This window comes from Chrysochloris asiatica, unplaced genomic scaffold, assembly GCF_000296735.1.
Source record: "Chrysochloris asiatica unplaced genomic scaffold, ChrAsi1.0 scaffold00211, whole genome shotgun sequence".
Lineage (NCBI taxonomy): Eukaryota > Metazoa > Chordata > Mammalia > Afrosoricida > Chrysochloridae > Chrysochloris > Chrysochloris asiatica.
In genome coordinates this window covers 4379331-4402212 of record NW_006408729.1, presented here as the reverse complement: position 1 = coordinate 4402212, position 22882 = coordinate 4379331, and the positions used below count along the sequence as shown (strand labels likewise).

The 22882-nt window shown below is 41.7% G+C and overlaps 1 protein-coding gene across 3 annotated transcripts in view; it reads right to left on the bottom strand.

Moving 5' to 3' along the window:
• The window catches only part of LOC102839900 (serine/threonine-protein phosphatase 2B catalytic subunit alpha isoform-like), a 449181-nt gene extending 431727 nt beyond the window's left edge, over positions 1–17454 (bottom strand). The window contains exon 1 of one of the 3 annotated variants that reach the window (XM_006872721.1): positions 16879–17454. In XM_006872721.1, coding sequence (XP_006872783.1) covers positions 16879–16936 — 58 coding nt within the window. In that variant the 5' untranslated portion in view covers positions 16937–17454. The remainder of the gene's footprint in view (positions 1–16878) is intronic. The other 2 variants (XM_006872720.1, XM_006872722.1) reach the window with 2 other exon arrangements.
• Positions 17455–22882: the final 5428 nt, after the last annotated feature.

Here is a 22882-nt window from a genome sequence, read left to right as displayed (position 1 = left end):
CTGGTGCTGAAGAGCGCACTCATCATGCTAAGAAATTTAGTAGACAGGTATCAGGCCAAATGACTGAAAGAGATACATGTGCATTCCCATTCCAAGTAAAGGGAAACGAACAAAATGAAGAAATTATATCACATGTAAGTAAAACTATGCTGAAGATAATCTAGAAACCATTATAGCAATACATCAACAAGGAATTACCGAAATTCAAGCCAGAATCAGAAGAAGATGGGGAGAGAAGACTATCACTGCTGGTGTCAGATGGATCTTAACTGAAAACAGAGAATACCAGGTTTTTAGTTGTGTTTTACTGAATTTTCAAAGGCATTCAACTGTGTGGATAAAAACAAGTTATGGATGACATTGCAAAGGTTTATTGGCAGATACAGTCCCTGAAGGAGAACATCATGTTTCATAAAGTAGAGGGTCAGTGAAAGACCCTCAACAAGACAGACAGTTTCAATAATGAGCTCAAACATGGCAAGGGCTGTGAGGATGGGGCAGGATGGGGCAGTGTTTGGGGAAAAGACTAGGTGATTTGTCATCTGCTTATAAGCAGAAGTCAATCATATGGATGTACATAAGCTAAAACTGCCTGGGAGAATTTGTAAAAGGATAAAAAACACTAGCATTTAGAATTCAGTCAAGAGGAGCTGGCAAACAAGTCAGAGGAGGAAGAAATCCATAACATCCAATGAGGAGAATGCTCAGAATCATGTTAAATATCTCAGAAACCATCAGTTGGGCAATCATTGATGATTTTTGTCAAATTGCTTCAGTGGAATAGTGGATGCCTCCTAATACAATGGATTTGAGAATGGAGAGTAGATAGATAATACATATCTTAATACAGATTACTTCTAGATATACAAAGCTTATCTTCCAAAGGAGCTGTCCAACAATGAAATAACAATACTGATCTAATATACGTTGATGGCTAGCTCTGCACAGGCAATATAATCGTTGTCTTCATCACAACCACCTTGTAAAACTTAGTATTATCATCCCCACTGGTCAGTAAGAAAAAGGACTTCTGAGGGATTAGCCAATTTGCCTAGGGACACACAGCTTTGGAATAAATACATTTTGTAATCAGGTTTTGTCTAGCTCCAAACTCTTAAGATTCCCTCACTGTTTGGGGAGAGAGAATAAAACTTTTTTAAAAAGGTTTGGTAATCATCTAACATGAATGTCTTTTCTGGAGGATAGGGGGAGTAATAATTGAATTGATTGACTTATAAAGTCACTTCCATCTTCAACAGGTCATGACTCTATCTTATATGCCTTGCTCACAAATGAAGCATAGTAGTTATGGAATTGGGTCTCAAGTCTCATCCATTATAGCACCTTTCATGCTTTCTTCACTTAAAAATATGGTTATATATACTATACACAGAATTTCTGGTGTGGTGCTGTACGATAAGCACTTGACCACAAGGTCAGTGTGAACCACGGGCTGGCAATTCAAACTCACCAGCCTCTCCTCAGAAACCGTATCCAGGGTTGTTATGGGTCAGAATCAACTTGACAATACTTAAAAACAATACTGTTGTTGTTGTTGTTAAGTGCCGTCGAGTCGGTTTAAAAACAATACTACACAGAGAAAATTAATATTGGCTCTATTTATTTTAGCAAAATGAAAGTACATTCTGTGAAGACAGTTGATCACACCCTCTTCTGCACTCCCACATCATTCATGTTGCATCTTCTGCTAATTAATTACAATTTCTATCATGATTTGCTTTTGTTTCTCGCACTGGACAGTAGTAACCTCCAGAGACCATCAGAACCAGGCAAGCAGTTAGCACTTAATGCACTGTGACATTAGCAGCTCCATCATCCCCTTTTCTTCTGGAGAAGAAAGCATATCAGGATGCAAATTTAAATAAATGATATTCTGGGTTAAACTTGAATCCACTCTAGTTTATAAGTAGAACTCTTAAAATAAGTCATTTGCAAACATCTATATGTTATCAGCAATTGTTAATACCTCACAGCTGAGTGTAACAGAGCAATGTGTTGTGACACCATAGTTACACATCACTGGGCTCCATAAGGTCTCAGTGAAACTCACACTAGTTCTCAAATTACAAGGGGACTTACTGGGTCAGTTACATTCAATGGCCTTAGGTACTATTTATCAGCAATGTTCAAAGACTGGGTAGTATAATGAAAGTGGCCACAGCACACAGGTTTGACTCCAGTTAAATGGGGTGTTGAGCTGCCTTCACATAGTGATTTGAAAAGTCAACAAAAGATTTTGTCAGTCTCTCAATTACCCAAACACCCTCATTCCAAAGTACTATCCCTCCAGTCTTTATCACCCCCTGCATTGGAACTAAAAGTTGAAAGCAATGCCTGCAGGAAGCATTGTTAAAAATGCATCGAGTTAATAAGCTGGACTGCAAAATTGGTTTGAATTGCAAGGTTGATGGCTCAAGCTCACCAGTTGCTCCTTGGAAACCCTAACAGGGTGACAGTGAATCTGAACTGAGGGCACTTAACAACAACGTACATCCAGATTTTCTGGGAAGCTCCTAATGACAATACATCTTGAAGCTACAGAGAGCCTGGAGAAGTGAAGTGAATTTCAGCAAAAAGGGAACAAGGAGTAAGAGTATCAAGAAGGTGGGGAATAACTAGAAGACTAAACAACATGAAGGCTGTTGTAATATCAAATGTCCTCTCTTTTGGAACATAGATAAGGCTTATTCTACAGAACTAACAATGAATGTGCTATTTCAGAGAATCAGGAAGCATTTCCTGGCAGGCAGAGATGTCAGAGACAGAATGGGAGATCTCAGGATTATCATTGGCAGAGAAGTTGGACAGAGGTGGTGTGGCCTGAGTCAGATTTCCAGGGCATCTTCCAATTCTAAGAGACTGATGCCATTTGTTAGACCTTGCATCAGAAAACGTTAAGAGACAAACGTATTCCCCAAATCCTTTCCTAAACACAGAATCAGAGAACTGGTTCAGGGATGCAAGGGTAGTTAGATTTCCAAAATGCCTCCCAGCTTCAAAATAAAATTTTAGGTTTAAACTGTTCTTTGGCATATATACAGGTTCAAGTTTGCTTGCAAACTAAATAAATGAGAATCCATTTTATTCTCTTTAGTCAGAATGTCATGATTCCAGTGCTAAATGTCTGTTTAAAAAGAAAACTCTAAGTCTCTGATGATATCAATTATTATTTTCTTTTATTCCATTGTAGTGCTGGACAACATCTGAATGTGATCCACTGGAGGTATCTGCTAATGTTTGTAACATATAGTTAAATCACAACTCCATCCTTTTTTTTTTTTAATTCAGAACAAATTGTCCCTGATTCTGTCACATTTGAAATCTTTAATCATCTAGGACACTCCTTTTAATCTTACTTTCCCACATACACATTTTCAAAAGTGCACGTGGAATGAGACAGACTATTCCGGTCAAATTCTGACCAGAGACATTTCCTCCTAGTTACTGAATTCAAAGTGGCAAAAGTAGACAATGATGAGATTGAATACAGGAAAACTGTGGCTTCTTTAGTCTTCATCTCCTTGGGCCAAAATTATTGGGGAGATCAATTCAATTCTGGACTTGAGCTGGACTCACTTTAATGGGGAAACCATATACTAGGTGTGGGCTAGCACAGGTTCAGTGGTCATCTGGGAAAACATGCTGAGAGGCGATATCTCACCATGCTGCTCCGCAGGACCTGTATATCTAGGTCTTCTCTTAACTAAAACACCCATCATGTTAATGGTCCACCAGGAGAGCTGACTCATACACTGGGCCTGAATATTTTTTATTAGTATATACAGTCAATTATCCCACTTAAAGTGCATAGTATGTTGTATACTTCTATTCTGATTCCCACCCCTATTCACTTTTATTCATCTATAACCATACATGAATATGAGTACTTCTCTCTGGAAGCAATATGACTATGAATTCTAATCTGTGTCATCTGTGAACTCATACACTGTCATAACTCTCCCCTAATGCGGATCATCAGTCTTCCTGAAAAAAGAAGTTATTACCCACCTTTGATAAAATTCACCTGTATGTCTTTCAATGACGCTGATCCACTGATATCTGCACTCCCTAAGTGGGTAAACCACTCCATCAGCACACTGAGCAAAAAACATATAATCCCAATTACAGGATTATGGATGATGGTGGTCTTGTGCCATCTTGTATAGGTTTGTGTGTCTAGCCTTGCTTAGGGTTTCCAAGGAGCAAATGATGGGTCTGAATTACCAACTTTATGGTTAGCAGTGCAGTGCTTACCCTACAGTGCCACACCAGGACTTCAAAGTACAGGAATAGGAACACTTTAATGAGATATGCCTACTCCTCACTTATCAACTGTCTCATTATCTGACATTTCATATTTATGACAATAGTAAAAAATATACTATCTGACTATTTTCCACATTAATAATATATGTCTAGCAATAAGATGCTAAGCAAGACTAACACCAGGCTGTAATAGTTAGAGTCACGTGTCAACATAGCTGGGTCATGATTCTCAGTGGTTTGGCAGTTACATAATGATGTAGTCATCTCCAGTTTCTGATTAGTTATGTTCATCTTCCACATAACGCCAATAACATGGTGTTTGGAACTTAAACCATGTCGATAAGTAAGGACTGAGTGTAAAGCATTTCAAAAAATTCATGTGAAAACGTGAAGACACTCTTTGACAGGACTGGTACTTATCAGATGTCTGTGAGCTACCCATTTTAAAATCCACAAAACTTCCAAACAGACATAAAATACTATACTCTGTAAGTTTAAATCCATCTTATTCTTTTTCTGTTATTTCGTTCATTTAACAAACCCACTAATCCACTGCCATAGAGTCAATCCCAATTCATAGCAATCCTATATGGCACAGTACAACTGCCCCTTTGGGTTTCTGAGATTCAGAGACTGTAAATCTTTATGGGAGCAACCCAATGCATAATTCACTATGCCACCAAGACTCCTTTCATTTAACAGGCAAAAATTAAATGCCTATTCTATGACAGGTACTGTGTTAAGGGCAAAGATACAAAGATAAATGGAACCAGGCTCCACCCTCCAGAGCTCTCCACTTCAGTGGGGTACAGAGGCAGATAAGTAAGCAGATCATCACAGCAATGTGTTCACTGCACTAACTAAGGCATCCTCTGTGAAAATAAAGAGGATGAATCCCTTTACTCTGACTGATGTATCAGGAGATGCAAGTCTCAGAGGAAGTGACAAGTGAACTGAAGCTTGAATGATTAATTGGTCTTGTGAACTGTGGTCATCTGAATAAATCAGGCCCACACAGAGAAGTAAAGTGCTGTCTTTATTAGTATTAAAGATACATAATAAACCAACAACTCAAAAATGCCAGGATTTAATTACTTAAAAAATATAACAATTGCTTTATACAAACCAGCCAAAAAAAAAAAAACAAAAACTCCCTCCTTAAAGTCCTGACTCAGGTTTTGTCATTTTAAGAGAAGGTATGATGCTTTTAATTTAATTTGATAAAATGGCATCGCTTGCAAGACATTTAAAAACAAATGTCAATGGATGGCTTAAAGACCGCTTAAGAGAATATAAGGAGTCAGCAGAATTAATGCCACTTTCTGTTTTACTTCTCATAGCCTATATATCTTTCCTGTGAACCATGTCCAGTGGCATTTGGAGGAGGGAGGGAGGGTAGAAGAGGGTAAGAGGTTACACTAGAGTGTACTGCATTTCTGTATTACAACAGCACTATATTGTTTGTTGCTAAGTGTGGTCGAATCAGTTCCAATTCATAGCAACCCTGTGTAGGAGAGCAGCCTGGTGGCTTTGAACTGCCAACATTGTGGTTAACAATCCAGTGATTATCCCACAGCAGCACCACACAAGGACCCTACAACAGTATTACGGTGTTGTTGTTACGTGCCATGGAGTCAGTTCTGACTCATAGCAATCCTGTATAGGGTTTCCAATGAGCAGCTGGTGGGTTTGAATCACTAACCTTGTGGTTAACAGTCCAGTACTTATCCTACAGTGCCACACCAGGAATCCTATAGGAAAATAAACTGATATTTAAACAAAGAAAATATTTAGGAGTTTTTTACAGTAAATTTGCTAGGGAGTTTTCTCCTGTGGTTTAAGACTGGGCAATAATTAAAATATAGAAATAACTCAATATATCAAACACTGAGTGATTAACATATCTTTTCTCACTTGTCAGAAATTGATCAGCCTAAGGGAAATGCAACAAAAACTGAAAGAAACCTTTTATGTGCAAGCTAATAAGCCAAGTTGAAAAGGATTTATTTAGCCTTTTAAACTCTATTGGCATAAAGCCATTCCAAACAGACAACCAGCAAAACTACCCTCAAACTAATTGTGTTGCCTTACTAATGCCTCCTTCTCATACTCTATTCCCTAATACCACCGAGAAAGGAAGCTTTCCTGTTAACCAAATGGTCACCACACAAAACTTTTTATGAAGAACAAGAACTTAATAGTAAAAATAAATGTATAATTTGTCTCCATTTATTGCTTCAGGAGACATGTGAGCATTTTGCAATCCCCAAATCATTCACCAAGAATTTACTCAGTGCTTAATGAGCAAGGCATTGAGCTAGGCCCCACTGGTTCAAAGACCATGTTTTCCAAACTAAAACTTTTAATACACATATTAACAAATAATTTTATGTACCTTTCAAGTAAGTGTGGTAGTCTGGGAAACATGGTTTAGACAATAACATACTAGAATTTCCAAAACATTTTAACGTTACAGAGAAACACAGACCTAAATATTGTAAATCACAGCTAGTAATATCCTCAGTAAAACAAAAACAAAACAGGTTATACAGTCATTATAGAAGGAGATTCAAATTCTTAAGTCTTAAAAACTAAGAGCTGATTGGAATTTTCTAAAATTTTAGCTCTATATAAATTAAATTCTCTCTGTGAATATCTCATCCACCATCCTCCTGGTTTTACAACTGATTTTAGAAAGTGAAATCTGAAACTGACCAAAATTATAAGGTGGTTTGTCATGAACTGGAGGCAGCTCTTCAAATAAATTCCTGGTGTCTACTTGCTTGTTTTACTCTTTTGCGGACATGTCAGGATTTCCAGTTATAAGAGACAGAAGTACATAGGAAGCCAGATAAACCAACTTTTTAAATCGAGTCATAAAATCAGACAATGCAAAAAACAAGGTTTAAGGAAATCAGAAGTCAAAGTTCTATTCCTCACTATGGTGCTCTCAAAAAGAATCGCCCTAATTCCAAAAACAAGACACTGTAAAAATGTACCATTACTGCCTCAGCAAGCTCTCCCTCCCTCTCTCTCTTTCTCACTTTCTTTTTTTAATATCCAAGGGTTTAGCTACCAGAGTACATACTTGTGACAACAGATCTGAAAACCCAGCAATGAATCTAGGTAAATTGGTAGACCATCTGACCATCTGATTTGTCCTAAAATTCACAGACCATCTGATTTAAACAATTATTCAGAACACCAAACTGTGGATGAATATGAAAAATTACACTTGACTTCTAATATGAAATATAATTGATGGGTCCACATAGAAATATAAAAATATAAAATATAAATATATAAAAATAAAAAGAGTCTAAAATGCTAAATTCTTTACAACTTCTAAATTCTTAGTATATAAACTGAAAATCATTCCCACCTCATGTCTGTATTTAACAAAATCCCCAAACCAGAGCTACAGTGTAGGGTGCAGTATAGGCCACTATCAGCAATCAGAAATAAGCAGCTCACAACGTTGTTGTTAGTTGGGAGTCCTGGTGTGGTACTACAGAATAAGTGCTGGACTGCAAGGTTGGTTTGAACCTCAAGGTCGGAGGTTCACACACACCAGTCACTCCTTGGAAACCCTATTCAGGGTCACCCATGAGTCAGAAACAACTCAACAGCACTTAACAACAACAACAATGTTGTTGTTATTTGGAGTCTTGGTGTGGATAAGCACTGGATTGCTAACCACCAGTTGGAATATACTCTATGGCACGTTTCAATACCATCTCATAGTAACTCCACGTGACAGAGTGGAAGTGCTCCAAAGGCTTTCTAAGAAGCCACGATAATGTAGTGGATTATAAACTGGGCTGCTAACTGCAAGATCAGCAATTCAAATCTACCAGTCACTCAGAGGTAGAAAGACGAAGCTTCCTGCTGATCTAAAGATTTACTGCCTCAGACACCCTATACAAAGTCACTATGAGTCAGAACCGACCTCATAGCACACAACCAACCAAACAACCATAAGGTTTTCTAGGCTTTATATGTGGTGCTGTAGGATAAGCACTGGACTGCTAACCTCAAGGTTGGTGGTTCAAACCCACCAGCAGCTCCTCAGAAACCTTTACAGGATCACTATGAGTCAGAACCAACTTGATGGCATGTAACAACAAAGACAATCTGCAAAGGCGTAGATCACCAGGTCTTTCTCCCACAGAGTTGCAAGTTGGGTTAGAACTGCCAATCTTTCTGTTAGCAGCCAGGACTTAACCATTGCATCACCAGAGCTCCTTAGCTTATGACGTTATTATTGTGAGCTGTCAAGTCAATTCCGACTCACAGTGACCCTGTATAGGGTTTCCAAGAAAGGCTGATTACCACCAAACTTGCAATTACCAGTTCAATGCTTATCCTATAACAACCTTCAAAATAAAATACAATCTCTTAAAAACAGAGCATTCCTGTGTATACACTTACCTGAATAAATCACAATTTTATTTTAAAAGCACTTCTTTAGCAGACCTCATACCAAGATAAAACCAGATTATACCATTTACAAACAGAATTTGGAGTCCTAGTTTGGAGCTGTAGGATCAGCACTAGACTGCTAACCACAAAGTGTTGGTTCAAACCCACCAGCCGCTCCTTGACAACCGGATACAGGGTTACTATGAGTCAAAACTGACTCGACGGCAGTTACAAAAACAACCACCATCAAAATGTAAGATTTCAGCTAAACTGAGATGTAAAATGTTCTCTTAAACTATTTTACATAGGCGGTAATTTAGTAAATCAAAATTGCATAATCTGTTTTCAAACAGATTTTCAAGACAGAAGAGTATCTTTAGTAAAGCAAAGAATTTGCTTACACTTATCTGAATGTTAAACTCACCTACAGTCATTCTATGTATCTGTCTCCATTTCTTCAACTTTAAAAAGTAAGTATCACCATAACACTCCTGTTGTAAACCTAAGACACTCATGGATTTCATTATTAATGGTGCTGACTATTCTTGAGTGACCGAGAAAATATATAATATGCTGTCATTTGTAACTCCATGAATCATTATTCCTAGGTGAGTGAATCAAGTGTAACCATTCAGCCTTATATCCTATCTGAAGATACTCTGATCCACACAAGTGAGCAGTAGATATAATATTTCCCCCTCTGTATATCTAGGGAAACTAGCCTATGATATGTAAGGCTGGAAGTACAGAAAGGTAGAATTCAAGAAACCTACCTATATCATAACCATGCTGAATATCAAGAGACTACCTATCCCAGAAAGGTGCTGAAAAATATTGAAAAAATTATTTTTTAGTAATTATCCAAGTTCCACGATCATGAGTCATCATCGTTCTTTATAGTTCTCCAAGTGCAGGCAGTGCCCAGGTAACGAACACGGAACTTACATACAGCCCATAATTACAAAGCAACCTGCAAAGCCTATTATTTTAAAAACTTGAGGTAAACACAATGGTTGTTCATGATAACAAACAGACATTACTTTGTGTTGTTCCACAAAACATTATTATTATCTATATTTGATTATGTTTAAAGATGTTTTAGTATATTTTAAAGTATTTTAATTTTTTATGCATAATAAGTATACTACAAGCAGGTTTCAACAATTCGTTGAAAAAAATTCCAGTATCTTTTCATTCCATTGTCCCATGAACTTTTTGAAGTCGACTGACATTAGATAGAACTCAGACATAGCTGTTCCAGCTTATATATAAATTAAATTTCAAGAAATATTTAGAAATGGAACTCAATTCAGAATCCAAGGATTGCCTGTATCTGATATATTTTCACAGAACTTTAAAAACAGTAATTTAACTGTATTTGGTAAAAGAGAATATCTGTAAAAAAAAAAAAAATGCTCTTTTCCCACGAGGTCACTCCAAATTGATTCTTACTTTATTTGGTTCCATAATTAGTTTCAACTTTGCACATATCTGACACAAAACAAGATAAGGAAAAGATTGAGTCCAATTATAAAAGTTATAAATGTATAGTGTGTCAAAGTCATATTTCATGTCTCTAAAATAACAAATAAAACAGGTCTTAAAGAAACACATAGAAGCACAGTGGCACTGTAGGGAAAGCATTAGATTGCTAATCACTAGGTCAGGGGTTCGAGCCCACCAGCTGCTCCCCTGAAGAAAGATGAGGGTTTCTGTTCCCTTAAAGAGTCACAGTTCTGGAAATCCTACACAGGGTCACTATGAGTAGGAACCCACTTGTTGGTTGGGCACTTAAAAACAACAAAGAAACACGCAGATGAAAAAGAATATTTTAAATTAACAAATGTTAAAGAACGTAACTAAAACCTACATTTCAGCAAATGTCCTAAAACAGACTGGAGTCCTTGTGTGGTGCTGCAGGATAATGCATGAGGCCACAAGGTCAGTTTGAACTGCAAGGTTTGTTGTTGTTGTGCAGTGCCCTCGAGTTGATTCCAACCCTTGGCGACTCTGTATAGGGTTTCCGGGGAGCAGCTGGTGAGCTTGAACCACCGACCTTGCAGTTCAAATGACTGCGGTCTGACGCATTAGCCCACAGTGCCACACTAGGCAGGCAAGCTCACACCACCATCAACTCCTCAGAAACCCTATGCATGCAAAGTTGCTATAGATTGGAACCAACTGGACAGCACTTAACAACAACAACAAAAAAAGATTATTCATTTTAGGTAAAGGTTCTTCCCCATGACCGCCCCCTCCAAAAAAAAAAAAAAAAAAAAAAACTACTATTTTTTAAATGTTGGTTCTTGAAATCGATAGCACTTTAGAAATCACTGAAATTTTCCTGATTTTAGTCTCAGTTGTTTTAAGCTTGGTTTACATATTTGAAAATAATCTGCTTTACAACAGAAGTCCTGACAGAAAATATTAATGATAGATCAACCTAATTTGTAATTAACAGCATGAATTTTCATGCTATTCACAAAGTCCTAAAATGGATTCGCTCTCCTAAGTATGTTAACCATGTTGCTTGAAGTATTAATTAGATTAGCGACTCCTTTATTCATCACCAGTGCTGATGTAAACTTCAGCCACCAAATACTGATATTTAATCATAATAAATTTAAATTAATGACATTGAATTAATGAGCTTACATTTTACTTAAATGTAAAACCAGACACACGGAACTCAACTAATGGTCACAAAATGTCAGTAAAATAAATTCACTCCAATAAACTGCTCTTTGTTCATGACATAAAAAGGTCATTATTAAATGCTCCATTTCAAGAATCAAACATGATAGTCATTACTGGTTGAGCATATTCTCGTTCTCTTTTTAAGTAGGATTAGCAGTTTCAATCTGCTAAAAATAAATACTAGTGGTTTGAATCCTTATTTGCTGTTGCTGGTAGATGCCTTCAAGTCAATTCTGACTCACAGCAACCCTATCTACTACAAAATGAAAAACTGTCCGACCCTTTGCCATCTGATAAGTGTTGCTATGTTTGAGTCCACTGTTGCTGCCACTGTGTCAGCTTATCTAGTTGAGAATCTTCCTCTTTTTGGCTGATCCTCTACTTTCCCAAGCATGATGTTCTTCTCCATGGAGTGGTCCCTCTAAAATAAAGTGAGACAAAGTCTCACCATCTTCACTTCTAAGAAACATTCTGGCTGTACTTCTACCAAGAGAGATTTGTTCATTCTCTGGCAGTCCATGGTAGGTACATTCAATATTCTTTGCCAAAACCATATTTCAAAGGCATCAATTCTTCTCAGTCTTTTGTATTCATGTTCCAGCTTTCACATGCATTTGAGGCTAGTAATGAGATGAGTAATCATGAAATCTTATTTACGTAATAATATTTTACGTCGCTACTATCTTCTTAAAGAGCTCTGGTAGCATAGTGGTTACAAATCAGGCTATAAATCACAAGGTCAACAGTTCGAAACTACCAGCTGTTCTACGGGAGAAAGATGAGGCTTTCTGCTCCCGTAAAGATTTACAGCCTCGGAAACTCTGTACAGGGCCGCTATGAGTCAGAACCGACTCCACGGCACATAACCACTACAACTATCTTCTTGGAGTCGTGGTGTGACACTGTGGGTTAATATGCTGGGCTGCAAAGTTGGTTTGAACTGCAAGGTTGGCGGTTCCAGCTCACCGGACGCTCCTCAGAAAACCTATACAGGGTTGCTATGGGTCGGAACCAACTCAGGAGCACTTAACAATAACACACTATCGTCTTGCTAAAATGGTGTTACTTATTTTTCCAGAATTTTCCTATATGTACTTCTTCCAAGCAAAAAGAATGTAAATTGACAATACTCATGAAAAGACAGCTTCTTTATTGCTTCTCCAATAGCAAAAACCAGCCTTACATAAAGTACAAAAGCCTAGTCTTTTTGAGAGATTCTCCAAAATGCTTCCCAGGAATCTGATCCTCTACAGCCTACCAAAGTATCTCAAATTTCTACAGCCATTTGTTGTGGTTGTTATATGCCATGGAGTCGGTTCCGACTCATAGCAACCCTGTACAGGGTTTCCGAGGCTGTAAATCTTTACAGGAGCAGAAAACCTCATCTTTCTCCCACGGAACAGCTGGTAGTTTCGAACTGCTGACCCTAAGGTTCGCAGACCAATTCGTAACCACTAAGCTACCAGAGCTCAGATAAGCTGCCTCATTACAAAACACTTGGAAACATACAAATGAGAAAGAAATGTTAACATACTCATTATCACATACAATTAAATTTCCTTCAACTATTTTAACTGTCATGTAGCAAATTTCTGAGGCCAGGAGGCGCAAAGTTCTAATGAAGAAAAAGAAAAGGTTTTGTCCATTAGGAACAAGCAAAGGAAAATTAAGAAAAAGCTAAAGTTTCTAAAAAGGCCCCTGAAACACAACTGCAGAGAAAAGGTAGTGGTACCTGTGCTGGTTTGAAAGAAGGGGCTGGAGAGTGGGGGTAGGTAGTCATTTATGTATTGTCCTCAGTCTTGCCTTATAGCTATGTGATGCTTCATTTAAAAGTATAATAATAGCACAGGACAGCAAATGGTTCAAATTATTTTGATTTTAAACAAATGACTTATCACAATGTTTTCCCCAAATTTTTATGCTTTCCATTGCTTCTTTACATAAAAAAGAGAAAATGAAATGCCACTTCAGGTCATTGAAGTAACTCTTTTGAAGTGGTTTAAACGAATGCTTTTCATCAGTGTTGTCATCATTTTCATTTTTATGGTTTAAAAAATTGATCCGGGTGGTCTCTGAACACACTCTCTAGCAGATGCTACAAACCTCAAGATAATTTAAACTCAACCCACCTTCCTAAAGTTGCATTCTGAAAATGCAAATCAAGAAAGCTGCACATTATTGTATTACTACAAACAAAACCACAAGTACTACTCTATTTCTATGAATCAGTTTGTTACACAATTAACAAAGGTAACTGCAAAACACCAGAAGACCAGGTAATAATGAGCCTAGCACTTCTCTTTTTCTCTATTTAAGTACTTCAATGCAACTATGTATATTTGGTGGAGTCCTGGTGTGGCAATGTGGGTTAATGTGCTAGACTGCAAAGTAGGTTTGTACCACAAGGTCAGCAGTTCAAGCTCACCAGCACCTCCTAGGAAACCCTATACAGGGTCGCTATGGATCAGAACCGACTCGCTGTCACTTAACTACAACAATGTATACTTAGTATGTTGTTGTTATGTGCCTTGGAGTCGGTTCCTACTCATAGTGACCCTGTACAGGGTTTCTGAAGCTGTAAATCTTTATGGGAGCAGAAAGCCTTATCTTTCTCCCACAGAACAGCTGGTTGTTTCGAACTGCTGACCTTGTAGTTCACAGCCTGATTCATAACTACTATGCTACCAGAGCTCATAAGTAGAGAAAACTTAAGGAGCACAAACATTTCCTCAAAGAAAATCCTTTCCTATTTGAATGAGTGAATAATTCTCAAATCACTGAAAGGAAGTTCTAACAAAATTTAGAATAAAGTAATGGTTTGATTAGCTATATATTATCCTATTTTTGCAAATATCAAAAACCATTGATAACTTAGTTTCCATTAAGCATATATGTTCTTTACTCATATTTAACATGCATATTCAAGAGGAATGTTATACCACAGAAGACTGATACACAACTAAATCAAACCTGTTGCCTTTAGTAGAATCAATTACAACTTTTACTATCCTAAAGGACAGCAGAATTGTCCTCAAATCTTCACAGAAGCAAACTACCACATCTTTCTTCCAAGGTGCTGGTTGGTTTGAACTCTCGATTAGCATCTGAGTGAGTTAACCATATCAAATAATTATAAAAAATGAAACCAATCTTTGGTAATGCCCTTTAGCAATATAAAGTTTGTGAGAAAGCAGTGTGCTCACCTTAAAATAAGGATTCATCAATGAAACTTTCTATAAGCAAAACTTCACATAAACAATCCTATCCAAACAAGTGAAAAAAGCAAGTTTTCCTTCAAGTATATACTCACAACTATATTTCAGATCTGCAAAAACAGGTGGATGAGATTTTTAAAATTATGAATGCGCTATTACTAAAAAAATCACTTACAATAATATTGCATTGAAAAAACACAAAACAAAGCAACAGTCATGTAATGGTTAAATGAGTTCTTCCACATTAACTGATGCAGACACCAAACCAGAATGCATGAATAATTATGTTCACATTGTTCACTTGGTAACATTTTATATGTACCTTAAGAATTCATATTCTGTGATTTACAACAGGGAATGTAACCTTATGTTTGCACACCAAGTGTTTTTTTAATTGCCAACATGTTTTTTTTGTTTTTTTTTTTATGGTTTGAATATAAGCTTTATATTAATTTGTTTTGAAAACAGGTGCCCTGAACACACAGAATAGAGCTACACCTACACGTTTAGGGAGATATATTTTATTTCCTGATACTTCAGGAAAGTTTTAATTTTTAAAAATGTTACTAGAAGCACTTGAAAAATACATATCCATAGAAACATATCCATTTTAACTAATCTGAATTGACCATTTACATGAAGATCTATGATACAGAAAAAATAAAACTGCATTTGTAGTTTTATTTCCAGTCATTTGCAGAGCTATTTCCTCCTTATGAATATACTGAGCTACAAATATTAAGCTGAAAGCAGGAATGGGGCTCTTAATACACAAATAACCAAAAAAAAATTTTGTTTACTCTCTCTCAAAACAGAAGGCAGAATTTCTCACATTACCACAACCACAAGAATTTTTTTTTTTTAATTTGGCAAGATTTCTATCCATGGATCAAGGAACATTTCTGAATCCCCCAGACTGACTTTTGTTTAATAATCACTATCTTTATGCTACTGGGTTACTTAAGTGCTCTTGGTGAAACAGCTTTATAGTCTTTGCATGCTGTGGCCACATTAGATATTATCCCTTTTCCAAAAACACACACACACCACATACACACACAGCAGCCAATCCACAACATCTGCCCATTGCTGCTTTGCTTGGTGTCCTGAGACCAGGAATGTGAGATACTACTGAATCCTGGTGAATCTGATCAGTTTTCTCATCCTTCCAGGATTCATAGGCTGGGTTTTCTGCCACTCCAGATTGGAATACAGCAAGGACTGTTAACTCCCCATCGTTCACCAACTGCAACAACCAGAAGGCGACCCTGCCTGTCTCCTTCCTAACCCCTGCTTCCCAGCTTCTTTATCCTGAAAACCCGAGAATGATCCCTGCTAGGAGTATGCAATCTTATGACAGGGGGAAGAGCCAATAATAAGAATCAAATAACCCGTTACACTGGGGGTGTCAGGGGCACGGAGGAGGCAAACAGGGTGAGGTTCCCTCTGGGGAGGTGTGCCCGAACAAATGGGCACCCCTTCAAGAGCAATGACAGGGCAGTAAGGGGGCGGCTGGGGGCGACAAGGAATGTTGGAGAACTGAAATTCACATCTTTCTCCAGGCGTGTGGGGGAATCCCGGGGCGGCAGGAGCTCTGGGGTAGTCCTACTCCCTAGGCGCACCCCATCTGTTACCCACCCCCACCCCCTATCGCCGCCCCCGCCCTGCGCGGGAGGAAGCTCCGGGCTCCCCCCACGCTCTCCAGCTCTCTCGCGAGTCCTGTGCAGGCCCTTTCAGGGGGGAAGGGGGAGGGGGCGCGGAGGGAATTGCTGCAATGAAGCGACGAGAAAACCCTTCCCGAGCAAAGCAGTTGGTGGAAAGCCACGGCCACATAAAAATGCCATATTAATGTTTAAAAAGCCATAAATCACCCCTCCCTCTGCAAAAGAAAACCATAAACCCGATCCCATGCACGCCTGCGAGCAACCACCCACTTCCTATTTCTGTCACAGCAACTACACCCTACCAGCAACCACCCCCGGGCGCCCCCTCCCGCCACCGCCACCCCCGCCACCGCCTCTCCACGGCCCAGTCATTTGCCAACTGACGCCCCCATAAATAAAAATGGCCCAGGCATCGCTGGGTGGGAGGCATGCGGGAAGGGTGCAGCGGGGGAGGGGGGCTGGAGGGTTGCACAATATCCTAGAAGGTCCGTGGCTTGTGTCGGGAGAGAAGAACCCCAGGCGGGGGAGGGGAGGCGAGCTGCCCGGCGCCTGCGGCACACGGTGCACCCGGGCGCCAGCGGCGCTCCGCTTACCTTTCACCACCCTGTCGGTCGTCGACAACTTGGGATCTATTGCCTTGGGCTCGGACATCTCCAGCCGCCGGGGGAGAGCGACGCGCTGCTCGTCTGTCCGACTACACACCCCGACCGGACCGGAGGGCCAGACACTCAACGCCGCCGCTGCCGCCGAGCTGCAAACCGCTGGATTGGAGGTCTGGGCTCTGAGCTGGCTTTAAAGTTACTGCCTTCTCCGCGCGTCCCTCCTCCGTCGCCGCCGCCTTCACTCCTCCTCTGCCGCCACCACCAGCCCCACCGACTCCGCTCCGGGCTGCGCGTGTGTGGTGGTTATTTATTTATTTTCTAAGCACGCCTCTTGGTTCTTCTTTTATTCTTGGGGAAGGGGGATGGGGAGGAGGACGCACACAGGAACACCCAACCCGGCACAGAGATCGGGCGCCTCGGAATGAAGCCCCACGCGTGCACACGGCCGGGATTAAGACCGATCACATGGGGAGGGTCGGGGCGAGGGAGGAGAGGCAGGGCCGCCGATGTCAGTGCCACCAGCCGCGCCTCAGCGTCCCCGGCGGCAGAGAGGTGGCCGCTACTGCTGCTGCTGCCGCTGCTTCCCTACACCGAGCGACGCCGCCGCCGCCGCTGCTGCTGCTGCTGTTGCTGCCGCGGCCGCCAAAGACGTCCCGTCGCCGCGCTCGCCTCTGCCTCTTCGCGCCGCTCCTCCACTCACACAGGCACAGTCGCGAAGCTCGGCAGACACAGTCCCGGCGCAACCTACCCTCCTCCGCCGCCGCTGCCGCTGCCGCCGCCGCCACCGCCTCCGCCTCCTCCCCTTCCTCCTCCCGGCCCCCGCCTCTAGCGCTCCGACAGCCGCCTCCTCCTCCCGAGCCTGTCCCTGGCCTCCCGCCTCGACGTCGGGGTCCCGGACGCGTACTGGCTAGCACGCGCGTCACTCACTGCCAGGTGGCTGCCTCCTGGCTCCTCCCGCCTCGCGTTCCTCCTGGCCTTCTCCGCCCCCCGCTCTGTTTTCCCTGGGCGGCCAGTCCAGTGGGCCTGCCACCTCCACCGTCCACTCCCTGCTCAGGTGTCACTGTTGCTAGCCAGCCGGGCTTACGGAAGGAGAACTGGCTAAGGGTCGCGACTGGGAGGAGTGGGGTTCTACCGAGCCACCCCCACCCCCATCTTTTCTCCGCCCCTCCACCCTGCATACACCCCCGCGCTGCTCTGGCAACTGTGCCTGGTCGGCTGGGTTCAGCCGCAGTGTGAGTAGCCAAGTGCAGAGGGTGTCTCCGAGTGTGTGCGTGGCCCGAGAGAGGGCAAGAGGGAGGGCTGGGGGCGAGAGGCAACCGAGAGAGGGTGGAGGAAGAAGAGCGCGGGGAGCTACAGGGCCCGTGGCGCAGCTGCTGTAGCTGCCGCAGCTGTCCGGGGAGAATCGCCAAAACGGCGACGAATAAACAACTTACCTTGGGGAGACGGGCTCCGCCCTGTGAGAGGTGTACGATTATTTTTTATATTGGGACTTTTGTATGGCGATTATAATTGTTTACCACCCTGGGCATCCGCACCTTCTGAGGATGTGGCGGATCCCTAGCATCTCCGGCCAGGGATGTGGTGGAGGGTGCGGGGCACTATGGGAAGCTGGAGAGAAATATCCAAGGACGGGAGTCTGAGCCACTTCGGGCAACTCTGAGTCACACGGGCAGCCCTTAGGAGAAACTAGGGGGCCTGAGCAACCCTGGAGAGGGTCGCCTTTCCCATGTTCACATGCACGCATGCAATCACTAGTCAGGACAGGTGATACCATAGCTTTCCCAGCTTTTTCCAATCTCCCGGCACCCACTTGGTGCTCCCTATGCTTGCAGGCCCTTGGATCATACTATTTAGTACCATCCACTATGGAAGAATGAGTAAAGGAGACAATGGGAGGTGGAGAAAGTGGTGGGGTGGAGAATGAAAGTTACCCAAATGTTCTTTTCTGACCCATCTTCTCTGTACCTCAGAATCTTAGGGAGTGGGTTTTCGCTCACAGTCCCAGAAGGTCACCTCCGCACAACTTCTCCCTGACCAAGTCAACACCCAAGTCCAGGCAAGGAGAGTGAGTCGTCTTTGGGAATAATGAAAACTGAATAATTGTTTCGACCTCCACCTTACCTGTTTAATCTCGAAGTTCCTTCCATGTCAGGTTGTTCCTATTTTCTGAATTGGCCCATGGATGTGATAGGCCCAATAAAAGTTTTAGGGAGCTAGAAGATGGTCTTTCAGAGAAGTATTTGAAGACAGGGATTAGATTAAAGATCAACCTAATCAAGTTTTAGGAACCAGCTAATGGTTCTGGACTTTTAAGTGGTGTAGCCTGTAAGAAGAAGCACACTCTAGAAGGTCAGTGAGCCTTTGTGGAGGCGGCCAGCAAGCTAAATGAGACTTAAGACAGGGTGTGTCCCAGCAGCACAGGGAAGCCCCAAGAATCTGCTGCCTAATTCTTAACCTCAGGATAGTGTGCAGTAATTAGGCAGACAACTCATTCAATAACTATTCATTGCTTTCCTTTTATGTGTCTGTCAGTCACAGTGGCAGATACTGGGTGGTGGGGTAGGCATGTGATTAGAAAATGATCCTTGGCCTCAATAAAGCCTAGAATGCAGTAGAACTCTCTGAGAATACACAAATATAAGTTCTTAAGTGGCCTCTGTATCTCCTCAAGAAGGAATTGAAAACAGCCTTCTGAGCCCCAGCAGAGGTAGTTGCTGAGGCAGATTTGGGAAATTGGTCCCTGGCCAGATGGCACACAGCGAGAGAGGGATGCCAAGACTTGTGGATGAAGAAGGCCTGCTTGGGGAAAGAGCAGGAAACTATGTCCAGGGATGCTCACTTCTAAGGCCAAGGTGTTCTCTCTTATGTGTCACTAACAAAGAAGCAGTTCCCACTGCAGTCTGAACTAGGATTCACCAGATATAGAAAAAACACCTTGAACCAACCTCGGGTTTAAAATGTCAGCACCATAGAAAAATGTTATGATATAGGTAGGAAATAAAGGCACGCCTTTCAGGCACACCCTTTAGTCCACTACAACTCTACAACACCTCCTACTTGAGTTATGTGTAGGAAAAAAAGAAAGATGAATCATAGTCACTTTACAACACCTTGTTTTCATCAGGTACTTTTACCTGGTGTGCATACTTCCCTAACTGTTGCAACACAGACACATATTAAACAAAATTAGCCTCTGCTCTAAGTAAAAGTTGTTGTTAAGTGCTGTCGAGTGGATTATAACTCTTACTGACTCTGAATAGGTTTCCAAGGATCAACTGGAGGTTTGAACCACTTACCTTTCAATTAGGACTGCTAACCTATCCTACAGTGTCATATTAACCAGGAACTAGTTTTATCCATGTACTTAGCCTACTGAAACAGAAAACCAAATCATCTTTTTAATTCAGATATTCTTTCAGATGTTCTACTATCTATCTCCCTATCCCCTACTGTCTTTTTTTTTTAATGTTTTATTGTGAATTATGTGGTAATTTACATGGGAGAACATTAGTTTTACATTCATCCTATCCTATATCATTTCATTGCCGTGGTTACAATCCCCTCCATGCATCATCAAGAAACCAAAGGGTATATCCTACAAGCCTGCCCCACCCCCGCCCCCACCAGTACTCAGCACACAGCCCCTCTCCCTCTCAGGGTCTAAAGTCCCCAAGATTTCCATCTCTCCAAGTCATCTTCTCTGCCTCTATCTCTGGCGTCACTTTTACTCTGGGTAGGATCTCACTCTCCGCTCTTCTCCCTTGATGGTCCTAGGGACCTCCACTCCTAGACTGTAAAGTTAAACACTCCCCTACTTGCTACAAAATGGCTACCTTTACATTTCCAAGCCCCATAATCAGTCCTGATAACAATTATTCACCATTATATCACAAGAGACCGATCCACATTTCCTATCATCAGCCCTGTCTAGACAGATTGGATACTACTCAGTGGAGATTCTACCTTCCTCCATGCCCTCTGAATCTAGATTCCCTCTTGAAAGCTTGTAAGCCAGTCACTTCTTGCCTTTGTAGCCCCTCCCACCCCCCCACCCCCACTACTTTGGGTAGCCAATGTCCAAGTTGCCCATCCCTGTCTACTCTGTGTATGAAAAAGGGTGGGAATGATCCTTGCTGTAAAGACTTGTTCCCTCTTTTGAGCTATTTCATCCATAGGTGTAGGTCAAGTTCATCAAATTGTATCAGATTACTCTTTTTTTCCTCTTCTTTCATCTTCTAGTTGATCTCTGATCATCCAGTCATTGAAGCCAGGTCAAGTAGGTATTATCTGCAAGTATGGGTATTCTTGTGCATATGCCCTCTCTTCTTATCAGCTGGACGCTTCACTTTCCACTCTAGTCCTCTATAGCTATGTCTCTGACTCTGGACCCAAGAGTCCCTAGGTCTTGCCACACTGCTGGCCAACCAGGTCTCCACCCGTGTTCACAGAAGTCTATTAAGCGTTGTAGGGCTTAGCTCACAGCTTCATTGCTGTTTTTCCCTCACTTCCCCTTATCAGTGACCAATGTGGTCACCAATCAGAGCATGTATTCCCATTGAGTCTTAGTCTGGGAAGGGGGTTGGCGCTGAGGGGACCTGACCACTTGCCTTGATGTCTTCTATGTGAGCAACTTGCTTGTTCTTATAGTAATCAGTTGGTCTGCCTATATTGTGTTGTATTTTACCTGTCAGTCTTTCTTTCAAGAAATTTCTTCTGTTCTTCTAGCTGCTCCAGGCTGGTCTGCCTGTCCTTTCAAGTGGAAATTTCCTACCTCTGAAGATTCTGGATGCTGTTCTGGATTCCACTTATAGTCTTACATAATGCAGAGGCTCAGCAGGAAGCCTCCTTCACTGGGCATGATGTAGCCCCATCTTAGGTATTCCAATCAGTTACAGGCAGAAGACGGACTTACAAGCTTTCTATGGTGATATTTCTGACTATTTCTTTCTCTCTCCCTCCAGTGTCTATTTTGTAATGGTATGCAAAGGAAACCAAGATTCAAAAGATAGCCAAGTATCTTAACATTATTTCCCCCCAATTTGCCCATTCCAACCATGTAACAATCCCTGTGTCCCATAGCCCTATTCTTGAAAGGTTGTACATACATCATTCTTTACTATGTCCCACTTAGCCCATGCAAATCTGCCTAATTGTTCTCCAATCCACTTTGTTCTTCCATTCTCCTCCCCCTTCTTGTGTATTGCCTACCTCCCCAGCACCCAAACTATCCTGTGTCTATTCCCTGCCCTGTGCTCCCTCCCCTCACCCAACCCCCCACATCCCTGCAACAAGCAAAGAGTTCCCCACCCCCCCGCCGCCACTTTTGTATGGGTTATTTTTCATATTCTTTTTTTTAATGTTTTATTGTGAATTATATGATAGTTTACATGGGAGAACTTTAGTTTTGCATTCATTCCATCGTATAACATCTCATTGTCATGGTTCCAATCCCCTCCATGCATCCTCAACCACCCAAAGGGTATATCACAGAAACCTGCCCCATACCCTTCCACCTTCTCCCCCAAGTTTTCGGCCCACAGTCCCTTTCCCTCTCAAGTCCAAAGTCCCCAGTCACTTCATCGCTCCACGTCATCATCTCTGTCTCTATCTCAGGCATCTCTGTTTCTCTGGGTAGGGTCCCGCTCTAGGCTCTTCTCCGTTGATGGTCCCAGAGGCCTCCGCTACTATCCTGGAGAATTAATCACTCCCTTCCTTGTTACAAAACTTCTACCTTTGCATTTCCATCCGTCATAGTCCGTCCTGATATGCATTGTTCACTACAGTATCACGAGTTACCCATCTGTATCTCCTTTCATCAGCTCGGCCCAGACAGATTGAATAGTACCTACTGGAGAGTCGGCCTTCCACCATGCTCCCTAGCACCTAGTTCCCTTTTGAAAGCTTGTAAGCCAGTCACTTCTTGCCTTTGTAGTCCCCTCCTCCCCATTTGAGTATCCAATATGCAAGCTGCCCTTCTCCGTCTACTCTGTGTGTG